Here is a 24068-nt window from a genome sequence, read left to right on the forward strand (position 1 = left end):
TAGTTTATTGTCAGTTCTGAAATGAGGTAAGCACAGATCTCTTCCTTTAGAGCCCCTCTCAGACTTTGTCTCCCGTCTTAATTCCTCATGCATCAGGTTCTTTTTGGAAAGAAGTAGCTCACATCTGAGCACTGGATTTGACAGTAGTTATCTCTGTGTATTCTGGGGGACTCTACAACATAGTCTTGCTGGGGTTTTCCTGAAAGGGCAGAACACCTTTGTTTTTAATTCCTTTCCAAGATTTCTGTGGCTTTTTGTTGTGTATGTAACCTACTGTGTCCTGTTTAATTATAAGCAGACCATTCCCAGGTTTCTCCATTTCACTGGACACCTAATTTGATTGCTTGATAACTTTATAAACTATTTTGTGTGTCTGTATTGGATTTGTTTGTTTTTAACAGCTTCAGGAACTCATATTGCTAAGAAATGTTATTATAAGCCTAATTGCATATATTTTTAATTAAGAGTAATTTTACTCTGAATTCAGTGATTAGTGTGTATCTAGAATGCACTAGAGGATTAGGAAAAATTTCTTCCCTGAAAGAGTTGTCAGGCACTGGGACAGGCTGCCCAGGAACTGGTGGAGTCCCCATCCCTGGAGGGATTTAAAAACTGTAGATGTGGTGCTGAGGGACTTGGTTTAGTGGTGGCCTTGGCAGTGCTGGGTTAACAGTTGGACTCTGTGATATTAAAGGTCTTTTCCAACCTAAATGATGCCATGAATCTATGATCAAATCAGAAGTATAACTCAGTTTTTCATTCACTACCACTAGGCACTTGGTGTGAAGAGATGATTAACAACAGAAATAAATCTGTTGTTCGAAGTATGAGCTGGAATGCAGATGGACAGAAGATCTGCATTGTGTATGAAGATGGAGCTGTGATTGTTGGATCCGTGGATGGTAAAGTTTTAAGCCCTACTAGTTACATAGCTTTTCTTTTCAGTATTATGTACATAGTGGCTCTGGTAGGTTCTGTGGTAGGTTTATTAAGCTCAATCCATGTTCTGTTACAGGCAATCGCATCTGGGGCAAGGACTTGAAAGGCACCCACCTGTGCCATGTGGCCTGGTCCTCTGATAGCCAAGTTCTACTTTTTGGGATGGCAAATGGAGAAATTCACATTTATGACAACCAGGGAAATTTTATTGTAAGTTCATGGTGGTATAATAAAGGTATTAACTTCAACAGGCATCAGAACTTACTTCCTCTTAATTTATTTCATGTTTGTTTGTTTAGTTGGAGGACTTCAGTACTGAGAACTGGATAAGGTCTTGAGCACAGTTTTTTTTTAAGATTATGCAATTGCAGCTTTTTAATACTAATTTAGCTACCAAGGAAGAAAGATTTATATTACATATAAAACTAGTCATGGTGTTTCTAGCATGTGCTGTTAATCATTGAAATTCTTTAAAGTATGTTGTTGTCACTCCCCCTGCCCTCCACAGACATGTATAAACAATATGTGTGTTTGTGTGCTTCCGTTCTATCCCTCCTCTCTCCCATCCATAAGTTGCCTAGTAGCCCTCCTGGGACTGATCCAGCTCCACTCTTACCTTCCAGAACAAGCCCTTACCTGTGTTACTAGATGTTCAGGGCTAATTATTACAAAAGCAAACTTACCTTAATTGGTGTTCTTATTTGGACACTTACTTTTTCCAATTACTTGTATTTATTATTAAAGAGACTTTTGTCAAGAAGAAGCTAACAAACTGGTTATTTAAAAAATAAAATAAAATCTTGGTGCCAGGAATGATTTGAATTTATTTTTATTTTTTGCAAACTTCCAGTGCTATTCCTAGTGTGTGTGCACATGTGTGTTTGTGTGGTGTTTTGGTTTTAAGTTACTTTTCAAAGAATGAAAAGAGCAACATTAAAGTACTTCTTTATAGCCCAAATCTGTGTTTTAATCTATCTGATCTGGCTTGGAATAAGGAAGTTTTTCAAACTTCAACATTTTGAGAACGTGAAAATTTTCCTTTTGCAAAGTATCTTGTAAACAGTATTGTATAAAACTTGAAATAATGAACCATTCTTGTCTAGGTGCAAATGAAACTGAGTTGTTTGGTGAATGTAACTGGAGCATTCAGTATTGCTGGGATACATTGGTACCATGGGACAGAAGGCTACATTGAACCAGATTGTCCTTGCCTTGCTGTCTGTTATGACAATGGAAGATGCCAGATAATGAGAGATGAGAACGACCACAGTAAGTACAAAAAGTGTGGTGCTAATTACTGAGCTGCTCTTCACCCAAAACATACACTTGTGTTTACATTCTTAATGTTCGTTTCTTAAAAACTAGATCCTGTTTTGATTGACACTGGTATGAATGTGGTGTGTATTCAGTGGAACCACTGTGGAAGCATCTTGGCTGTGGCAGGCTCCCTGAAAGCAGCTTCTCCAGATAAAGATGTAAACATTGTGCAGTTCTATACTCCATTTGGTGAGGTAAAAATATCTCATATGCTTACATGGGGTTTTTTTATCTTCATATGTTTTATCTGTGTGGTCACTGCTGCTGCAATTTGGGTGCCAAAATGTAGGTGTTTAGTGTGTTTAACATGGCATGAGGTATCTAAGGATATCCATCTAGATCTGGAAACATGACACAGGACCAGGCACCCTTTTAAAACAGCCAGTTAGTGGCTTGCATGAAAATCTGAGTGCGTGTCATTAAATCATAGGATCATAGAATGGTTTTGGTTGGAAGGGACCTTCAAGATCATCTAGTTCCAAACCCCCTGCATGGGCAGGGACACCTCCCACCAGCCCAGGCTGCTCCAAGCCCCATCCAACCTGCCCTTCAACACTTCCAGGGATAGGGTGTCTGCAGCTTCCCTGGGCAACCTAGTCCAGTGTCTCACCACCCTCACACTAAAGAATTTCTTCCTAATGTCTCGTCTAAATCTCCCCTCTTCCAGTTTAAATCACAGAAGTCACAGAAACATCATGGTTGGAAAGGACTTCTGAGATCACTCAGTCCAACCACCAAAAAAAAACCACCCACAAAAAAACCCCTAAAAACCCATGACCTCAGACACAAGAGCATGCCCTCAAGTACCACATTTCACTTTATCTCCTGGAATTCAGAAAATTAGTGTTGGGAGTCAACACAGAAGGAAGTTTTTTCCTTGTACAGAGGAAACAGTTACCAGTCCTGAGGGTAACTGTGCTAAGGGTAGAGTTGTGAGAGGGGCTAAGATCCCACATCCTAGGGGTTTCCGTGGTTGAAAGTGTTAAATGGAACCAAAGGTTTTGGCAGTGCTATGTCCCTGGTTGCTAATGCCCTTCAGATTAACTGAAACAGGTGTTCCAGATTCTGTATCTAGTAAATGCTTCAGATTTTAGAATTGCTTTGTGGTAGTTTTGATATACAAACTTCACCTTACTTCATTTGGACTTGGTATTTGCATCTGATCGAAGGCCCAAAATGGGTACTAAACTGTGTGAGTTCATTGATAATGGTTTATTTAAGCCCAAAGTTATGCCCTCAACAGGAAAGTTAGATCTAGGCATAAGTATGAGTGTTCTGCTCAGTAAAAAGTGATTTTTTTTTTAAAGCCTAAGGTTATTCAAAATCTTACACTATGTAGTAGATTAATGTATCCTTTACTACATACATCTATATTATTTGCAAACAAAAGCTTCTCACAAGCAAGTGCTCTGAGGGATTAAGGTTATAGTTTTTGAAAACATTATTTTTTCCATTTGTTTCCCTTGTTCACTTTCAAACTCCACAACGAAATAAAGATATTTTTTTGCTAGCTCTTAAGTTGCAAATGGGTGTCTCACTGCCTTTCTTAGACTTTTTTTGAAAAGGGGATAGAGAAATGGAAAATATCCTTTGCTCCATGGCAAATTGTGTACCTCTGTAGCTGCTTCATTGTATGCTCTTGACATAGGGTTAGCTATGTGTTTTTATTTGCTTTAACTATTAGCTGTAGTTAAAGGTGTTGTACATCAACTAACTAATCGATTTCCTGGATAAATGGAACTGCTGAGGCATGTCAGGAATCAGCCCTGTTGTGTTTATTTTAGTGGCAACTGAAATGAGGGGTGATTCAAATGACCAACCAAAGGAAGAAATGTTTATACTGTCATTCTCCAACCATTCTTTATAAGTTTGAAATGCCACCAAGTCCTGTTTTTTTCCTTTCTCTCTGACAAAAAAAGATCTGAGACAAGTGAACGATTTTCACGGTAATGCATGTTAAATACCTCCCCCTTTGTTAGCATTTGTTTTGTAACTTAGTAGTCATTATGGATAGTGTAAAGAAGATCCATGTTTGGTTTTCATCAACTATCAGAGCTGTTGTTTCTGTATTTTATAGTGTTTTTCCTAGAATCAATGCAGAATCTTTTTCTTTCCTTGTTTCAAACAAGCATTTACGCACACTGAAGGTTCCTGGCAAACAGATCTCTGCCTTGTCTTGGGAGGGAAGTGGATTGAAAATTGCACTGGCTGTTGATTCTTACATATATTTTGCAAACATTCGTCCAGATTACAAGGTATGTAGTAATGTGGCAGTTCACTGTGTAAGTTTCCTGTTATTTATTCTCTTTCTGGGTTGAAAAAGTAGCTCTCTCTAATATATGAATCAATGCTTATTTTACAATGACTGGACAACACTGCTGATGTGAAGTTATAGTGGAGTGTGAGTGTCTGCTTTGGTGATGCAGTGACTTAGCCATTGCTTTTCCAATGAACTGGGATTTTGTTTTCATAATGAGGAAATGTGTGCTTTGATAATATTAAAAGAATTGGGCGTGATTCTAAATTTGGTAGTAAAAGAGGCTGTTGTGCAGGTGAGGCTCCAGTGTTTTCATTGCTGTTTGGTGAAACTGAGTGGGCTAAAGGATACAGTGGGAATTGCTGGAGCCTGAATTTTTCTGGCATTGTTTTGGTGGTGAATTATTAGTTTGAACCAGGAGAGCTGTGCAGAAACCTGAACAACAGAAATGAATGCAACCTGATAGGCAAGCATCTTACTTATATTTCAATTCCTAATACACTTCTTAGAAGTGTGGATTCAGCTAATTCTAAATAATGTTTTTATCTACTATATGTTTGTTGTGTTTTTTTTTTTAAAGACTTAAAACTATGTCACTTGAATTTACAGTTTAATAACAAATAGTGATGACTGTCCAGTATACAGTATTCTACACTTTTTTCCTCAGTGTAGGATATGTTCTTTAATCATCACTGTGTAACCACTGTGATTAATGAGAGAGACAGGGACTGTAATTTGAGGACCATGCTGCAGCTATATTGAAATGTATTCTTCCACTCAGTTGTGAAAAATCATTGGTCAGGGAGTTATAAACACAGATCTGCTAGGAAGCATTCTCAGATAGTTTGTTGTAAATCTGCTGGAAAAGACTCTGGAAATTTGAGCTGGAAATTAGTCTTGCAGGAAATGCTACCTAATGTTTATTCTGCAAAATGTGTAACAGCTGGAACACAGGCCTATTGCTTTTTCTTAAACTCCTCAGTGTCTGTGAGACCATGAACATTTCAAGATCTGGCACAGATTGCAAATGAATAATGTTTTGAAATCCTAGTTTTAGAAACTGCATGTGTAAGTTCTCTCTCTTTTATTTTTCCTTTCACATAGTTAGAGTGGAAGAAAGCTGTGCTCAAATCAAGTTATTTCTGCAGCAAATAAAATCTTATCTTGTAGTTTTCTGTGTTAAATATTTTAATGGTGAATGATAATACACATTACTACTACCATATTCCTTCTGATTATATCAGCTACTCCCTTTCAGGAACTAGATATTCCAAAAGGTGACAGCCATTAAATAGCAGTGATTCAAAGCTGTCATTAATTTAGGCTGGATTGGAATTAATGACTTGGAGATGAAATGTTGGTATCCATTACCAGTCTACTAAATAATCAGGTTTTTTGTGTTTTTCAATTATTTCCATAGTAAGAGAAAGGGGGATTTGAATTGATGGGACAGTAAAAACTATCAGTTGAGCAGATCTGTTTTTAAAGTAGTCATAGTCTACATGGTATCTTTTTGGAGTTGTAATACTAATTTATACTTACATATAGTTGTAATACTAATCTATAGCTCTAGTAGGATTTCTTCTGGTGTTTAAATCTATTTTGGATTTCAGTTTAAATCCTCCTTGTCCAGCATCCTGTGGTCCTTTGCCACTTACTGAAATCAGTTTTAGAGTTGGAAAACATGATTTATAGTTTACTGACTTGCCACCTCATAACTTACTGCTTTCATATCAATTTTGAATATTCAGAATAGTATAAGCTCCAGTTTGCATCTCTGAGGAGGATCCTGTGGGAAGTGCTCTCGGTTGTCAAAACCTGCCTTTTTCCCAATCCTTTTATTTTTATTTATTTTATCCAAAATAGGTTTGATTTTCTTGAAAATCCAAGTAGGCCACATCAGTTGGGTCATCTTCATTCACATGCCTCTTTCCTCTCTGAAATATAGTAATAAAAAATAATAAATGAATGAGATACAACTTCCAGGGCTAAAAACATGACTATCCAGTGTGTTGATTTATCCATGTCCATCTAACTCCATTATTTATTTTATATATATTTTTTACATATCTACCTTGTGTGAAAGCTGGCTGTGCTGATTTGTGATCTGCAGAATCATAGCAGGTTTTACATCTTCCCCCTCCTGTTCCTCTGGCTGTGCTCCACAGCACTGTGTTGGAATTCCCATGGAACTGCAGTTCCATCGAAACCGTTGGGTTTTGACAGTTAATTACCGTTCAGTTTATAGATTTATAGAGTTTTTTTTACTGATGTTTTAGGTTATCATCTTGGTTTCATTCCATCTGGTGTGGCAACCCTTCTGGCCAGCTCTCCAATGAGCTCTCTCTTCTCTCTCTAGGAAAGGCTGATGCATGGAATTCTGTTAGTTCTTCTACAGTTGCATCATCATCCTTAAGTGGTTTAGTTTAGATCTCAGCTGTCTGTCAGTGTCACCTCCTTTCTGAGATATTTTCTGCTTTATTCTACTTGCTGCATGAATAATTACTTTCTTCTGGGGGGAGGGGAGGTTTTTTCTCATGTTACTAATATGGAAGAAGTGATGTGAGTCATTGTGGTGCTCTAATATAATGGCTTATTTTTGTCTGCTTGAGGAATTGCACAGTTTGATGTGTTGATTATACTTCCCTTGAGAAGTGATCTTTGGGTTTCCAAATCAGTAGTCACAGAGCAAGCATTCTCATGGCAAAACCCGTCATCACAGTGGGTATTTCTATGCTCCTGCTGAACAAGGAAGAAACAAGGGGAAATGAGATCCTGTCACATTTTGAGGTTGATGCTCCAATTCTGGTTTGATAGGTTACTCTATGTGATGGGAAAGCTGCTCTTGCCAGTTTAATGTCATGCAAATAGCTTACTACCCAAGCTGTGTTCACATTCTTTTAATGAACAGGCACATCACTTGGCAGGTAAAGAATATTGAAGACTGATTGTGTGTGTGAAATTAACTCTTTCATAGCTGTGAACAATTGATTATTGATTTCTTATGATTTCTGATAACAAAATTAACGAAATTGTCTCTCTTGGCAGTGGGGTTACTGCTCCAATACGGTTGTTTATGCGTATACCCGACCCGATCGTCCAGAATACTGTGTGGTCTTTTGGGACACAAAAAACAATGAGAAGTATGTGAAATATGTCAAGGGCTTGATCTCCATAACAACTTATGGGGACTTCTGTGTTTTAGCAACTAAAGCAGATGAAAATCAACCTCAGGTAAAGTCTTAATTTTCACTTGAAGCGCTCGGTTCCACGGGTCAGTGCTTTACAGGCAGAATAAGATGAAATGTAAAATACTGAATCTGTTTCAGAGAGTGTTGCTCAGTTGTTATTTGACAGAATGGCACTTGAATAGGCTCAGTGTTTACAAACAAAGAACCCCAACAAACTACAAAAGTAGTAAGAAAAATGTGCAGAATGAAGTAACTGCCTCCATTTTACCTTCTAGGAGCTATTAGTAATTTAATGAAAACTGCAGCCTGCAAGATTAACATTTCTTTAGAAATATTTAGAACAGGTCTGCAAAGAAGAGCTGAAAAGCAGGAGAAGATGAGAGTGGTAACAAATACTTAATCAGTCAGAAGTGGAAAAAAAAAAGAAAAAAGAAGGAATTTTTTAGGTGTTATAAATCCCATGTTACTCCAAACTGCTCAGTTTGTTTATTTACTTATTTTAAATATAGTGCCAAATGATATGATAAATCATAGAATCATAAAGATTGGAAAAGACTTTCAAGATCATGAAGTCCAACCATCAGCCTAAACACTAAACCACTAAAACATCTCCCGAAGCACCAAATCCACCTGTTTTTTGAACACCTCCAGGGATGGTGCCTCCAGCACCTCCCTGGGCAGCCTGTTCCAATGCCTCACCACTCTTTCTGTGAAGAAGTTTTTCCTAATATCCCATCTGAACTTCCCCTGGCACAGCTTGACCCAAATACTTCTGTTCCTTTCATAATTTAATTGGGAGAAGAGGCCAACACCCACCTCACTACAGCCTCCTTTCAGGGAGTTGTAGAGAGCGAGGTCTTCCCTCAGCCTCCTCTTCTCCAGGCTGAACAGCCCCAGCTCCCTCAGCCTCTGAGTGTATGTACAGTTAGGATGATGGTGATAACTGTTACCCATTCTTTTCTTCCTGTGTTCACCTCTGAATTCTCCTCTGTATCACATGTATGTTGCTTCCAAAGGAGGAGCATGAGACGGAGTCAGTTGGTGCGACGGTAACAAAAATGCTTTAGTGCTGTTATGCTTGATTGTGCAATAAATAATGTCCTGTCCCATGGGCTGAAAATGGGGGGTACATGGCCAAAACCATGTGGTGAAATTGAGTGCAATAAAGTGAGATTTTTCTGGGTTGTATTTTTGAAAAAGGAAACAAACACTGGGACTTAGTGGAACTTTCTTGAGCATTGAAAAGTGATTTAATTTTAGCATCAGGAAAGTACAGAGAATAAGCATCTTTCAGTCTCCTTTTGAAATGGCTCTGGTGTAATTATTAACACCGTGGGTGGGAAGCTTTTAGGAGGTGAAGTGAGCAAGCTTATCCTTTGGGTAGCAGTTTGAGTTGCTTTCTGAAAAACAGGTTTGTTTTGCAATAGATTTTGGTCATTGGAATTGTGATTTCAAGGCAGCAAAATGTGCAGCAATAACTGGTGGGGCAAAAAAAGACCAATTTCAGCAGGAACTGTTTAAAGGTGTTGCAAGCAGATGTGAATGTCAGTAAGTTACAGAAGATTTAAGCTTGATACTCATAGCAAGGCTTGAGCTTTCTGCTTGGATTAAATAAGACCATCCAAACCCCTTTGCCCTGTGTAGCTCATACAGCCTCTCTCTTGGACACGGTTGCTCCATCACCCCTTGGCAGTCTCTGATCTACTGATTTAGAGTCTCAGAAATTAGTACAAAGGGCATAAAAGAGAAAATTATTAGAGAGTGAGCGTTGGGACAATTTACCAGAGAAAAATTAATACAAACATTATGGAAACAAATAACAAGTAGTTTAAAAACCCAGGTCTGGTTTTCTACAGAGAGATTGAGGCTTAACATGTTTTTTGGAAGGGATATTTGAGATTGCTGGTGGAGAGTTTAACTCATGAACAAAGTAATACAAATACTATTTTTGAGAGGTATTTATTGTTGGCAGAAGCAGAAAAAATATTTCATTAAAAGAAATCCTTGTTCAGATCTTTTTCTTTGAAAGAAAAATTGTGTTCATATAGTAGCTGAAAACCTAAATTCTGCCATTCTCCTGCAATTAATAAGCCACCAGTCAGGTTAAAGGGATAGTTGCTGTTCCCTGCTACCACAATTACATGAATTGTTCAGGAGGTGAAAGAGCTATAAAAAAGAATTATCTTCCACTTCCTGGAGAGTCAGGATATACCAGCTCTTAGGTGATTCAAGTTTTGGCAACCCTGTATTTTTTTTTATTTTCTCAATCTAAAGACTTTACTGTAAAGTTGCTACTTAATTTCCACACATGGTGTTCAGGTCATCCTTATTTCCCTGTGCAATCATCAAAAAGCTGTTTAATTCTCAATTTAGATCTGAAAAAAAAAAAAATAGATCAGCAGCAACAACGAAGCAGTGGTGTCTAGGCCAATTTTAATTGCATCTTCCTGAGATCAACAGACCAGTCTGAGGTATTTGTGCTATCAGAGCCTTCCCCAGCAGGATCACAAGAAGGGCAAAACTAACAGAGCTCATCAGTTTTGTAGTATTTGTGATACTGCAAGGTGGAGGGATTGTCTTAGTTACAGTTCTCCCCACATGGTACCCCTCTTGGATGTTCAAGATGGAGGCTGCAAAGGCTAGAACAAGGGAGCTACTACCTTCTGGGAGCTACTGAGGGGGTCTGGTGTGGTTCATTAGATCATCCTTTGCACAAACAGCGAGGTCAGACTTGAGTCACTGAGAAATTGCTGGTGTGTTACAGAATCACAGAATGATGCTAGTAAATAATCCCTGTACACGGGGTGCCCCACAGAGCAGAGGGTGAGACACTGTCTTGCTTGTCTACCCTGCTGGTAGGACATCCTGCCCGTTGCATTTTGTCTGGTAGATTTGCTCCTTCATGTAAAGCAGCCAGTCGTGTTCCTGGTTTGTGCTTGGCTTTGTTCATGGTGCTAATGGGCAAAATACCTCATTACTCTCATGCTTATGCTCTTTTATATTCACTGTAGTCATGGTCCCTCTGTGTTCTGTTGCTGACCAGCACTACATGGTGTGAAATGTGGATCATGTGATGCACTTTCACAGCAAACCTTGTATATTTTCCTAATTTAAAAAAAATGTGGTAGTGATGACATTTACTTTTATTTCCATGCAGTATGTGCTGGTTCTCTGCAATTCCATTGGCACTCCCTTGGACCCAAAATATATTGATATTGGTAAGCAACTTGCAATAGTCTTATTCTGTTGTGTTTTCTTTGTAATGAGTTTCTTCTGCAAGTCTGTTGTTCAGTGAAACAGTGTGGTAACACCCCTTGCATCCAAATGTTGTGACCTCCTGTTCTGTGCGTGATTATAACTGATCTTATATTGGCTTCTCACTTTTACTTGGAATCTCCTTAAATGTCATAAACATGTGATCAGGGTTTCCCATGGTGTGAACTGTAATTTCTGTTGGAAATGACCTATTAATTACTCCCTTAACAAAAGCAGTGGCTTATAAAACCAGCCCTATTCCTTGTAAAAATTGAAACTTAAACTGATTATTCCAGTGAATACAAAATATTTACAGTATATGTATTTCTTTAATAAAAATTAGTTTTCCTTTTTTTTTTTTTTTAAATGGATGTTCTTGGTGATTCATATTTTCCTTCACAACAGTGGGAACTCACCTCTTTTTTAAGAAAATATTCTTTTTTGAAGAGGGTCCTGCTTCTCAGAGCACTTGAAATAGTTTGATCTAGGGTTTCATTTAAAAATAACACGTTGCTGCTTCCCAGATCTCTTAAAGATCAATTTCTCATATTTCAGTGTTGATATTATCTTTTCCTTACAATCTTCTTCACAGTTGTTTTATCTAAATAGTTTCAGGTTATAAATTAAAAAACAAATTAAGAAAATAGCCAGTGGATTCTAAGAGAAGGGCAAAAATACCCCCAAATCTTAAACAGACTTGAATTCCAGGCTCTCCCTACTGCTTGTTTACTGCAGGTGTGGTGCAGAACATGGCCAAGTAATTGCAAACCACTGTCTTCTGGGATTTTTACTAGAGCAGAAAAATTGATTTTTCCATTCCAACAGATGAGGGAAGTGCAGAAAAACTGACCAGCTTTTTGATTAATTAGTTCCCTTCTGTTTGTTCTGGTTTTTGCTTTATTTTTTGTTCATTACCCAAATAGATCTAATTTGGATCCCGAAGAGGCACCAACAACCCCATTAGCAGTTGTCTCTTTGAAGCTTGATTCTTTGAGTAGCTTTTCAGTTTTGTTGAAAGTCTAAATTACTTGTATAGCTATTTAAATGGAAGCTCCATACTTATTTTTAGAACCTCCTAGCTGGAAGGATGGTCATATGTAGCAGTAGACATCTAATGTGATCCCCCTGCGTTAGAAAGGTGGGATACACTACAACACTGCTGTGCTCAGTGCTGTAGTAGTTTCTGAGCACACTAAAATACTTACAGGAAAAAAATAATCTGGGCATGGTTGATACAGCAGAGGAGAATAGCCATATTGGAACAGGTTATGGATAAAACCAGATTGTTAATTATAAACCTGAAAAAATTCCTCCCCATTACTAATTGAAAGGTGTCTGCTTAATACGTCTCTATAGCTTTGGAACTTAGATGCTCTTGTTCTGCAGAAATTAGGTTTAATTTTGAATCAAACCAAACCAAATCTTTTCCTTACCTTTGCCAAAAAGAGCTACTATGACAAGAAACCTCATGAGCTTTTTTTTTGTTGTTTTTGTAAATTGCCTCCTAGAGCCAGGGGTTCATGGTTTGGTTTCATCCTCTCTGCAAAAACTAACTTCAATCTAAACTAATCTCATTAGAGTAGTTCCAAGCCACAGTATTAATACTTGGTGTTAATATTAAATGATAAACAAACAGCCATCTGTCTGATAAAATAGATGGAAAAAGTGTCTAGCAAAGTTTTGGTAAGGTAGAAATGATGAGGAAAGTAAGGTGGAGAACTGTAAGACAAGGAGGTAACAACAATTCACAGAAGAACACAGGCAGGAAAAAAATCAGCCAAAGAGCTGAAATATTTGAGATCATAAAGATTATTCTTTTCCTCAACCAGTGCTACTAAACAGTTTTATTATAAATTGTCTAAGTTAGTAGGTGTCATTTCCTAACATTGTTCAGTTTTTCTGTGATAGTCAGACATTAGGAGGAAATTCTTCAGTATGGGGCTGGTGAGACCCTGGCCCAGGTTGCCCAGGGAAGCTGTGGCTGCCCCATCCCTGGAATTGTTGAAGGGCAGGTTGGATGGGGCTCTGAGCAACCTGGTCCGGTGGGAGGTGTCCCTGCCCATGCAGAGGGTTGGGACTGGATGATCTTAAGGTCCCTTGCAACCCAGACCATTCTATGATTCTATGAAATTCATGCCATACATAGTAGATCATAATTAAAATGAAGAGTATCCTGCTCTGATGAATGAGTTTAACTTCTTTGTCCTAGGGAATATGTGTGAAATGTTGTGGTACGTTTTAGTCTGGTACTTTCTGTTCATGTCAGTTGGATGCCCTGTCCCCACCTTTCACGACAGGGGTGGCACATCAGAACCTTAAGGAATAAGGTACCCAGAGAATTCAATACCAAGAATTCTGCAGTGGCCAGAGGGATAAAAAAAAAAAGTCTGCAAAACCTGAGCACTGAAGATGTGGTGGGTGGTAGTGGCGTGGGTGGGATATCTTCTGTGTGCCCCCCTGTCCTGCTCCCCTCCTGATCAGATGTCTCTGCTGTATCTGCCTACTAGTCTCGTGGACTTGACAGGTGGGATTGGGGCGGTAAGAGCACGGATTTGGGGAGTTATAGGGAATAATTAATCTCATTGCTACGGTAGAGATCTAAAATAAGTTCAGTGAATCATTCCTGAAAGGGATCTTTTTGCTCTCCACTGGCTACAAAGAAGCCCAGGGCAACCAGCTCATCTCAGTCAGAAACGTCTAAAATTAGGTGAGACCAGTCCCACTCAAATGGTCAAAATTAGCTGTGCATGTACACCTCTAACTCTGCATTCAAACTCTTCTTTGCATTTTCCAGTGTTCTGTTTATGTGAGCTTTCTAAATCCATCTGTGACAGTTTCATTTAATTGTGTCATAAACAAAGGTATCAGTTGCTTTATCATCCTGCATTACTGCCCATCTCCTGCAGAGGGAAAGAATCTTCTCTAGTGACTGCAAACAGTTAAAGAGAGATGCTGTTTAACTGACAAAGGCTGCTGTTCCAACTGTGTTTGAATTGTGCTGAAGAGATTAAACAATGTAGAAAAAGCTTCTCTTCCTTTAGCTTAACTAAGCTTTCTGCAGCCTATTTCTGTTCCCTCCAGGGTCAGAGGATCAGTTTAGTGCATAGATTTACAATCATCATTCCCAGTGTGAGTTCATTGGTGAAACTGCTGGGCATTATAGCCTCAAACCTCACAGGCAGGCAAATATTTGAGGTTACAAATATTTGCATTTTTGAGTCTTGAAAAATTTCTGAAGTCTCAGTAGTTCAAACACAACAAGCAAGTCTTTCATTGCTGTTTAGTAAACACAAAGATTCAAGCTTGTTTTTAACGTACGCATCTGTAAGACTCCCTTTAAAGTTAGCCCACCAAACTTGCAGAAGGGATTGAGGATGAAAGTGGAAAAGCAAACCCCTATGAATGCAACATTTTTGGAACACATCGTGCTGGTTTTATCATAGTTGCTTTCCTTTTGGGTAACCTTTGAAGATACAACTCTATAGAGCAAGTCGAAATATTTATAACATAAGGTCAGTTTGTATGAGGTGTAGACACTTGTACATAGTCAAGGTCTTAATATACAGCACATCATGCTGTTTAGCCCAGCTGGAGCTTCTTGGCAGTAGAAAGTAGAATTGTTCCAGTTTGACAGGGTGCTGATCTTAAGCAGCTGGCTATCCTTGCTGAGAGAAGACCTTGTAAAACCTTAAAGACGACCTTTCTCTAAGTTCTTTTTAGTTTCCAGTTGGTGCAGCATTTCTAGCAAGATCACTGGCCTTTTGTCCTGTTTATAAAGGAAAACAATCAGCTTTAAATCCATTATCAGGTGAGAGGAATAATCCATAGTTTTAAGATATGAGCAGTACAAAAGTTAAATTACCTCTTACCGAAGGTAAATGGGGGGGTGTTATTGTCTTATGAAAAATATATTACCTGTCTGTGAAATTCTTTTTCTTTCTCTTTGTTTCTACCAAAACAGTTTTTCAGGCTATTGTCTTTTTAGTAATTGTTGCATTGAGTTCTGTCCAGAAAATAAGTTGCTTAGGTAGTTTTTGTTTTGAACTCAGATTTTTGTTCTTGTTTCAGACTTCTATGTGTCCTAGTGGTTTAAAAACACCTAGGTTGTTACTTTATTTGATTTTCATAAAATCTTACCAAAAATGCCTTCTCATACAGTAGGATGTTCCTCAACAGAGCACCTGGTATCTGTGTGCTCCTAACTGCTCTTGACTGCCACTGAGTCTGAACTGTGTTTTTTGACTGGTTGTAATTACTGCAAATTGAATCATAGCATCCCAGGGTTGGAAGAGACCTCTGAAGATCATCAAGTCCAACCCCCCTGTCAGAGCAGGATCACCTAGAGCACATCACACTGGAACGTGTCCAGAAGGGTCTGGAAAGTCTCCAGAGAAGGAGACTCTCTGGGCCTATCCCAGGGCTCCATCACCCTCACAGTAAAGTTTTTCCTCATGTTGAGGTGGAACTTCCTGTGTTGTCACTTGGTGCCATTTCCCCTTGTCCTATCAGAGGGCACCACTGAAAAGAGACTGGCCCATTCTTGACACCCCCCCTGCTGATAGACTGTAATAAGATCCCCTCTCAGTCTTCTTTTCTCCAGACTAAACAGCCCCAGGTCTCTCAGCCTTTCCTTGTTTGACAGATGTTTCAGTCCCTTAATCATCCTTGTAGCCTCTCTTGGACTCCTTCCAGTGTATCCCTGTCCCTCTTGAACTGGGGAGCCCAGAACTGGACATAGTACTCCAGGTGGGGTCTTACTGGGGCAGAGTAGAGGGGAAAAGAATGTCTCTTGACCTGCTGGACACACTGTTCTTAATGCATCCCAGGAGCCTATTTACTCTATAGAACTTGCACTATCTTTGTTCTTTACCAGACTGCCCCTTGTTGGAATGGCAGTCATCTCTGTCTTCACTAAGGATAAAGATCTTACTCCTCCTTGAGACTTTGGTGCCCTGCAGGTTTGTTGGGCTTTTACCTGGCAGGAAATTGATAGAGGAGAAAAAAGATGCTCAGCATCTAGGGATGCTGAGTAGCTGATGAAGCATCTGAACAATGCATCTGAGAATATGTGCAAAGCACAATTTGTACCAATTGTCAATGCATAACATTTTATAAAGTTGCTTCAGCAAAGTGCTATTCATCTCCAAATGACAAAGTGATTGTGACAATGTGCAGTGTTTGATTCACTCCCAAGAGATGTTGGTCTTATGTAGTTGGGCTCTAAGCCAATAGTTCAAAAAGGTCATTAGCTTTCTAATGCTTGCTTCTGCTAATGATGGCAGAAAAGGATTCATCAGTCATTATCTGGTGAAAGGCAATCCCTTCAACTTTCTTTAGATATTGATGGATAGTTACACCTTAAAGCTCTTCCTCACTGTCCCGGTTTGAGCCAGGATTAAGCCAATTTTTCTTTTCACTGATTTTTTTTTTCCTTCAGTAAGCTTTCTTTTAACTCTTTATTTTATCCAAGATCATTTTTCTTCCTGTTTTTCCTGTTCCTTGTTTTTAGGGTCCTTCAAAATAGCTAGTGTTTGCCAGCCCATAAATTAGTCTTCTCCCCATTGTCTAGCATTATTGTGTTCCATCCTAGGAGGGTACAAAAAGTATTGTACACAGTTCAGTCTGTTGTTGTTTGACAGGCTCCAAGGCTTGCTGTCCAAGTCCCTTCTTGAATAACTCCGAACTACAGAAGGTTAAATGTCTTGTTATATAATACCTTTTAATGGAAACACAACAGATGGTATCTGCTAAGAAAATGTCACTCAGGCCGGATTATATCATCTTCTTCCATGTGCTTAGGAGCAGTGACACAGTGAAGTGTTGAGTTATCTTTCACACGTGTGTCTTCACGCCCAGCGAAGTGCATCCAACAGCCTGATCAGCCTCCAGTTGGATTAAAAGCAGAGTGCTGGAGTCATGCCCAGGTGTCTCACCTCCCTTCTGGACACCTTAACAAGGATGACTGAACTACATCTGAAACAGCACTTGGATTGCTTAAAATTGGACCATTTGAAGTAAACTGTAGCTGATTTTTTAGTATTTCTTTGTATTCTGTCAACTGTGGTCATTCATGAGTTGTCCCATGTGATGTTCAGTTGTCCCTGCTGCTGTCTGATTTTTTTCTCCTATTTATGAGCTAACACTTCTAGAGACATTTGAATCAAGCTTTAAAATTCAGTAGATGTTATTGATCAGACTAAGTTCATCCCAGTTTCTCAGGAGCAGCCTGTAACTTGCTTGTATGAAAGCAACAGTTTAGTTGTGTGTCTGTGTCAGACTGCTTCCTTTCCATTGGATTTAGGTGGGATTACTTCTCTGGTGCTTCTATCTCCTATTTCATATATTAGAAACTGTCTCAGCTTTTTCATGCTGTGAAGTATTAAAGTCATGCATTATTTTTTTTATTTTTCCATCCACTATTTTTTAAAGATTAGACATGAGAGCAGGTGTTTTCTATCTGTGTTGAAGCGAGATAGAGTGAGTGTGGATGGAATACAGACATGGCAGAAGGTTATTCCAGATTTCTGGAATTACAAGAAATAAAGTTTCTCTCCTTCAGGGAGGAGGTTTTATGAAGGAACAGTGAAGAGAAATGAGGTGAGGAAAGAAGGGCCAGTGAAGACTTTAAGGGCAGTTGTTTCACATGTTAGCATGTTTGATGGGATGGAGTGTTTAATCCTTTTCAGTATTTGATCACTGAAAAGCAAGTCACCTGTTTAAATTTCTTCCATACGTATTTTCAAGGTCTGAAAATTAAGTATTGAGGTGTTAATACTGCAGTTAGATAGCTGCAAAATCAGTGAGAGGAGCTAGGCACTCTTAAGAAGTCCACGTTTAGTATGGAAAGTTGCTGTGCAGTGGAAATGCTGAGCAGAGGAGGGTCCAAATCTCCTGTCTCCTTCTGACTTACAGTGCTTTTCTGTCTGCTTCATAGTCAGAGCCTGAATTCTCTGCAGGGCACTGATGCCCAGTGGGCAGCACTTATTGCTAAAATAAAGTCCACTGTATAAGATAGGGATTCTAGATCTTCCTCAGCACTTTTCCTAGGAAAGGAAAGGATAAATCCCTTCCTGCTCTGCCTCATCAACAGCCCAAACTTGGAGTGGCTGGGACATCCTTGCCTGGTGTTGAAGCTATGCTTTTATGTAGCCAAGACTGAAAGCATTTTAGGAGCAGAGTGTAGCCCCATGATGAGGGCTCTGAGGTGAGAAAGGGGAACAGAATAGAATGGAATAGTTTGGTTGGAAGGGACCTACAACCATCATCTAGTCCAATGGCCTGACAACTTCAAGGCTGACCAGAAGTTAAAGCATGTTATTAAGGGCATTGTCCAAATGCCTCGTAAACACTGGCAGCCTTGGGGCATCAGCCACCTCTCCAGGAAGCCTGTTCCAGTGTCTGATCACCCTCTCAATAAAGAAATATTTCCTAATGTCCAGTCTAGACTTGGATTTTAGTTTCTTTTTCCGCTGATTTTTCAGTTTGTTTTTGATTGGTGTGTGTTTCCTTGTTTAATGACTGTCCAGTATAAAATGCTGAAGCAATTCTGGAAGAAATCCCATGAGTCCTACCTTTAGGCAGTTGTTAAGCTATACAGGCAATTTTGTGAAAGCATCAGTCCCCACATATGGATACTGCTCTTCCAGATGAGTTATTGAATCCATCTGATCCTGAGGATTGTGCCTTTGTGCTGTGTATCCCTTTCCCTGCAATTTTGCATTTGGCTTAAAATACAATCATAGTTTAGCCAAGTGTTGCAAAAATGGGAATAGTCCATGCTGGCTGCTCCTTCCTGCCCTCTCCAACATTTGTGATTTTTCTCTTTAATCTAACTTTAATTAATCATTTATTTAATTTTCAGGTCAGTTAGATGAGTGAACTGATTCAACTTTCTCTGTGGCCAAGCTACTGCTAGAGCTGATAAACAAGAAGTGGCAGGGAAATGTCTTGGGGTTGGTGTGTGTGTGTTTTTGACAGCAATGACTAGTTTAAGTCTTAGACATGGTCAAAAAATGCCTAATTGGTTGTATGCCTCTGGATGAAGCATAGATGTGTTGCCATCTTGTTGCTGGATCACAACAGAGCTAATGTGAGCATCATTTTTCTCAGATTGGGGTCCTTTGATGAGTGCACCCATTAGTAAGTTTAGGCTCCATGGAAGGTGGGGTCAGATGTGGAGTCAGCTGGTCAGCCTGAGGAATGCCCATGGCTTTAAGCTGTGGATTTGTTTAGCACTGTCTTGGAGTAAAGCGTTTTAAGGTTTAGTACTAAAATGTTGTTATTTTAGCAAGAGGAAACCCTATTCCCTCACAGGTCAGCAGATTCTCATCTTTGATTTTTTCAGGGATAAAAACGTTACTTCTTATGGCATGTAGAGCTGCAAGGTAGTGAAAGAACAGAACAAATACATAGAATTTATTAATTCTGTTAATGAAGCAGAGGAGACTGGATCCCTCAGTTGTCTGTGAATAATTATTGGAATGAATGTGTTATAAGGATGTGAAATGCACTGAGCTGCATATAATGTAAACAACTGTACTGCTCACATGTTAAGCATTATCACTGAGCCTTCCTATCCAGTATTTACATTTATATGAAAAAGTATTCTGCAGCTGTCAGGTAGCTGATATAATCCTCTTGGTTTCAAAGAAAGAAAATCTGTTCAACCCATCTTCCCCCAGCTGTCTCTTGTAGCCCTGCTGTTCTGTATAGCGGGCTTAGAGCTCCCTCCAGAGTTCTGTTCTGTGTTAAATGACAGAAAAGAAATGAGATTCATGATAAAAGAATCAGATTTTTGTGCTCACAGCATCTTAATCTGTATGACTCATTATTTCAGTAACAGTCTGGGCTACAAAATTCTTCTACTTTGCCTGTTTCGTCTGGTGTCATACTGATTTACTTCTAGAATTTGAAGACACTGAGGGATGTATTTAATAGGTTTCTACATTTTTTATGCCTTTTTATTTACATTGACTGGTTTTCAGAAAGATGAATAAAAAGGATTGCAAAAGGGAAAAAAAAATGCACAATACAGTCAAGACAGTGTATGATAAAGAATAGTGTAGTAGTTTTAAGTGCAGATACATTTTTTTTCTTTGTCCACTGAACATTGACAGGAGGAATGAGGTACTCAAGTTCTCCACATATTCCATGTAGGCTTAGGGCTAAACTAAATAAAATGCCCTGCCTTCCTATCTGGTGGTCTTTGGATGCAATAAAGTTTGCTAAATATTTAATTTGCTGCCATGCAGATAAAGAATTATTTGGCCCAGCTATTAAGATACAAACAGTATTTCCAGGTCTTGTCTAAAGTTTGTATACTCTTTTAAGTGGTGCTCATCAAGGAATCTTTTCTATATTGTAAACTTTTGAGTCATCTTCCTTTTCTTTATCTTTGAATAATGACAAAGATGTCAGATATGCAGGTATTACAGACCTTGTTAGAGATTGGAGATATTCCTGAACCCATCATGAACCTGAAAGTTTATCTCAATGTATTTGTCTTCTGCATCAGTGCACAGAAATTTTGCTGAAGGAGAGAAAAGGGAGAAAAGTGTTTATTTTAGAACCAGAACTTAGAAAGAGTTTATCTGTTCTTCTGAACAAGGCCCAACTGAAATTTCATAGTGATTAATGAAAACTGCTGCTGGGTTGTATGTGGTGTAGTTTTTGTTCTGTTGTTTCAGGTTTGTTTGGGTTGTTTTTTTTTTTTTTTCTTCCTTTTTTTCTTTTTTTTTTTTTTTTCTTTTACCCGTGGAGTTATTGTTTCATCCATCTGGGAAAAAGTTGACGAATTATCATCTTGTCCAGTTCTTCCCTCACTAATTTTGCCACCGTTCGGGTTCCACGACAGGGCCGTTGTTTGTCACGATGACCAAAACACACGTGATAGCAGCTTCCAAAGAAGCCTTTTACATCTGGCAGTATCGTGTGGCCAAGAAGCTCACAGCAATGGAGATTAATCAGGTAGCACGGACCAGAAAAGAAGGCAGGGAAAGGTTTGTCTTCAGACTTTGCTGTATTTTTTTCCCTTTCCATTAGTATCGTTCCCGGGGTGATATGTATCCACATGAAAAGGGACTATCAAACCCTGTCAGTGTCCCCAGTGCCTAAAATATGACCTTCTGTCTTCTCCTTTTTCTACTCACTTTCCAGGCCTGTAAGATTAAATACTAAAGAATACTGTTTAGAAATGTGTTTGTTATCCAAACCTCCTAGATGTTTTTGGATCAGTCCCTGGTCAGTGTCTCCATTTGATGACATCGTGCTTCCCTTACAGAGCTCTGTGTCTTTTTTCCCCTCCCCTTTTTCTCTGTCATACTCTTAATTTCTAGGCAGCTCTGTTCCCTCTGATAACTTTAACTGTTTCTTGTGTTTGATTATGTTTTTGACATCTACTCCTGTATGGACTTTTATCCTCTCAGACTAAACAAACCAAAATCAACATTATTTTGCCTCCAAACTGTTTCCTTCCCAGGTGTTCATTAGTGGCATTATCTGTAACCTTCACAAGCTTGCAACTTTGCTATGATTTTCTTTTGTGTTATGTTTTCTTCCATAGAGATGCTTTATCATCTTTCTATAAATCTACCATCTCCTGTCACCATATATCCATAATAATGAGTAATTATTTGTACATTCTGTAATAACTTAGGTTGTTCTAGTACCTGCATGTTCAGGCCTTGGACAAGACTGTAAATCTGATAAAAATACTGGAAAAGTAGATAGTTGTAATTCAGCATAAACTGTGAGTTTAGCATTCTAAAATATTTCCTACTTGGTAAGACAAAAAAGTTATGATGAAGTATTGAACAGAGAATACTTAAGTTTTGAGGACATGAAATTGAAGCTCTTTGTAAATATGGAGAGAGCCTGAGGCAATGTGGAAGTGCATGTTTGAAAAGAGGCAATTGGGGTGGTTGATGGTTTGCAGGAACTTCTTGTTGCAGAATGAAAGATGATATGGGAATAGACCATCAGGGACTGTGATAGTGAAAGCAAGTGCCATACCTCTACATCAGCCCAAAGCAGGGTTATCAAAGGGGATACTGTTGGAACATAAGATCAAGCATAACCTTTGTTCTCTTTTCTAATTGCAATGGTTTCTTCTCCAAGGACTGAAGATACCTATATGCCATAAAAAAATGTTCTTCTAACTTTGCTTTTCTGTAGGATTTATCATATTGATGATAACCCTTCAGGATCTGCAGATGGACACTTGGATTACAGCAGAGCTCTTGAAGTGAGTGGTATTTTCATCTAGTGGTGTCACTGGTAGCTTGAAAGAGAAGTAGCATGGCTGTATTTATTTTCATAGCTTTTCATAAGTAGAAGTGGTCATACTTAAATTTTCTTTTACTTGTACCTTTTTTAGAGGTAATATACATAAAACTGTAGGGAACATAAAAAAGTGTATTCTGGGGCCCAGTATGTAGACACACCTGCTGTCCTCTAAGTGAGAAGCAGCCCTTCTTACTTCAGCATAAGCTTGTTGAAACTCAATTACCTGTGTAATCTTTCTAGTAGTTACAGCCTTTTTAACTCTGTGTGTGTGTTCACATGTGTGTGCCCACTTCTGTACTTTCCAATCTATGTGAAATTAATGACAGGCCTGATGAGTCAGGGACAGTTGGCACCTTGTGTTTTCTGTTCAACACCTGTTACATTTGGGGTTTCTTATTTTTCTGGAGGAGGGGCAAGATTAAAAAGGAAGCTGTTAAGATTATTATTGTTGTGATTCCTGTAACAAAGGTTACTACTACCATAAACCAGCCATTTACTGTATACTGACAGGGTTTGATAGTCCCTTTTCGTGTGGATACATAACACCATTCTTGTATATTTAAAGAAAACTTCTTTCTTTAGCAGCGTATTGTTACTGTTGTATTAAAACTGATGCTGGTATCTCGTGTGGCCAGCAGGAGCAGGGATGTGATTCTCCCCTGTACTCAGCACTGGGGAGGCTTCACCTCCAGTCCTGGGTGCAGCTCTGGGCCCCTCACTGCAAGAAGGGTCTGGAGGTGCTGGGGCAGGGCCAGAGGAGACAACGAGGCTGGGGAAGGGACTGGAGGGAAAGTCTCATAGGGATGGGCTGAGGGAGCTCGGGTTGTTTAGCCTGGAGAAGAGGAGACTCGGGGGGACCTTCTCACTCTCTTCAACCACCTGAAGGGAGGGTGTAGCCAGGTGGGGACTGGGCTTTTTTACCAGGCAACCAGTGACAGGACAAGAGGGCCTGAAGCTGCTCCAGGGGAGGTTTAGGTTGGATATCAGGAAACACTTCCTCATGGAAAGGGTGATCAGACATTGGGAGGGACTGCCCAGGGAAGTGGTGGAGTCACCATCCCTGGAGGTGTTTAAGGAAAGACTGGATGTGGCACTTAGTGCCATGGTCTGGAGATGTGGTGGTGTTGGTCACAGGCTGGACTTGATGATCTCAGAGGTCTTTTCCAGCCTCAATAATTCTGGGATTCTGTGTGATTCTATCCTTTCAGGCAACAAGAGATCCAATTTGTGCAATAACAGCATCGGATAAGGTACTTCTTGTGGTAAGTTACGTGATTAAAGTAGCTTCTAATTGCCTCTTCTAATTGTGCTTGAAGGCAGGAGATTCTTCTGCCATGTATTTGTAAGCAGTCATAATTTGTAGGCATTTCTGAAGTTAGAGTTTATACAGATAAAATCTCTTTCTGGACATTTTCAAAGATAACATTAACAGGTTCTTCTGTTAACTTGGACTCTTTCTTCAGGAGGGCTAATTTACTCAGTGCTTACAATTTAAGTAGAGACTAGTTGCTTGAAATAGTATTGATATGTAGGGTTTGATAAAGTCCAGGTCAGGACTTAATTCTGTAATCTGAGTTCTGGGAAATCTCTTCTAGGCTGTAGATAAATGCAGAAAGATTTACAAAGTTTTTCTGTTTACTTATTAATGGTATAATGCATGATGGTAGATGATACCACATATATGTAGTATCTCATATCCATATCAATATGTTTATAGATCAGACATATGTATAAGGTCTTATGCCAAACAGCTGGTGCATTTTTTTTTCCAATCTGAAAAGAGTGATCTCATCTGATGAACATACAGGTGGGCTTCAAAATAAACT

At 39.1% G+C, this 24068-nt stretch overlaps 1 protein-coding gene across 3 annotated transcripts in view; it reads left to right on the top strand.

Annotated features, from left to right (window-relative positions):
* Positions 1 to 24068, top strand: part of WDR35 (WD repeat domain 35) — a 44374-nt gene that overhangs the window by 4515 nt on the left and 15791 nt on the right. For 2 of the 3 annotated variants that reach the window (XM_051615950.1, XM_051615952.1), the window contains 11 exons: positions 774 to 902; positions 1016 to 1149; positions 2043 to 2208; positions 2305 to 2450; positions 4386 to 4511; positions 7562 to 7747; positions 8721 to 8753; positions 10862 to 10922; positions 20813 to 20957; positions 22132 to 22201; positions 23451 to 23504. In XM_051615950.1, the coding sequence (XP_051471910.1) occupies positions 774 to 902; positions 1016 to 1149; positions 2043 to 2208; positions 2305 to 2450; positions 4386 to 4511; positions 7562 to 7747; positions 8721 to 8753; positions 10862 to 10922; positions 20813 to 20957; positions 22132 to 22201; positions 23451 to 23504 (1250 nt within the window). The remainder of the gene's footprint in view (positions 1 to 773; positions 903 to 1015; positions 1150 to 2042; positions 2209 to 2304; positions 2451 to 4385; positions 4512 to 7561; positions 7748 to 8720; positions 8754 to 10861; positions 10923 to 20812; positions 20958 to 22131; positions 22202 to 23450; positions 23505 to 24068) is intronic. The other variant, XM_051615951.1, reaches the window with a different exon arrangement.

Source organism: Apus apus, chromosome 3 (genome assembly GCF_020740795.1).
Source record: "Apus apus isolate bApuApu2 chromosome 3, bApuApu2.pri.cur, whole genome shotgun sequence".
Classification (NCBI taxonomy): Eukaryota; Metazoa; Chordata; class Aves; order Apodiformes; family Apodidae; genus Apus; species Apus apus.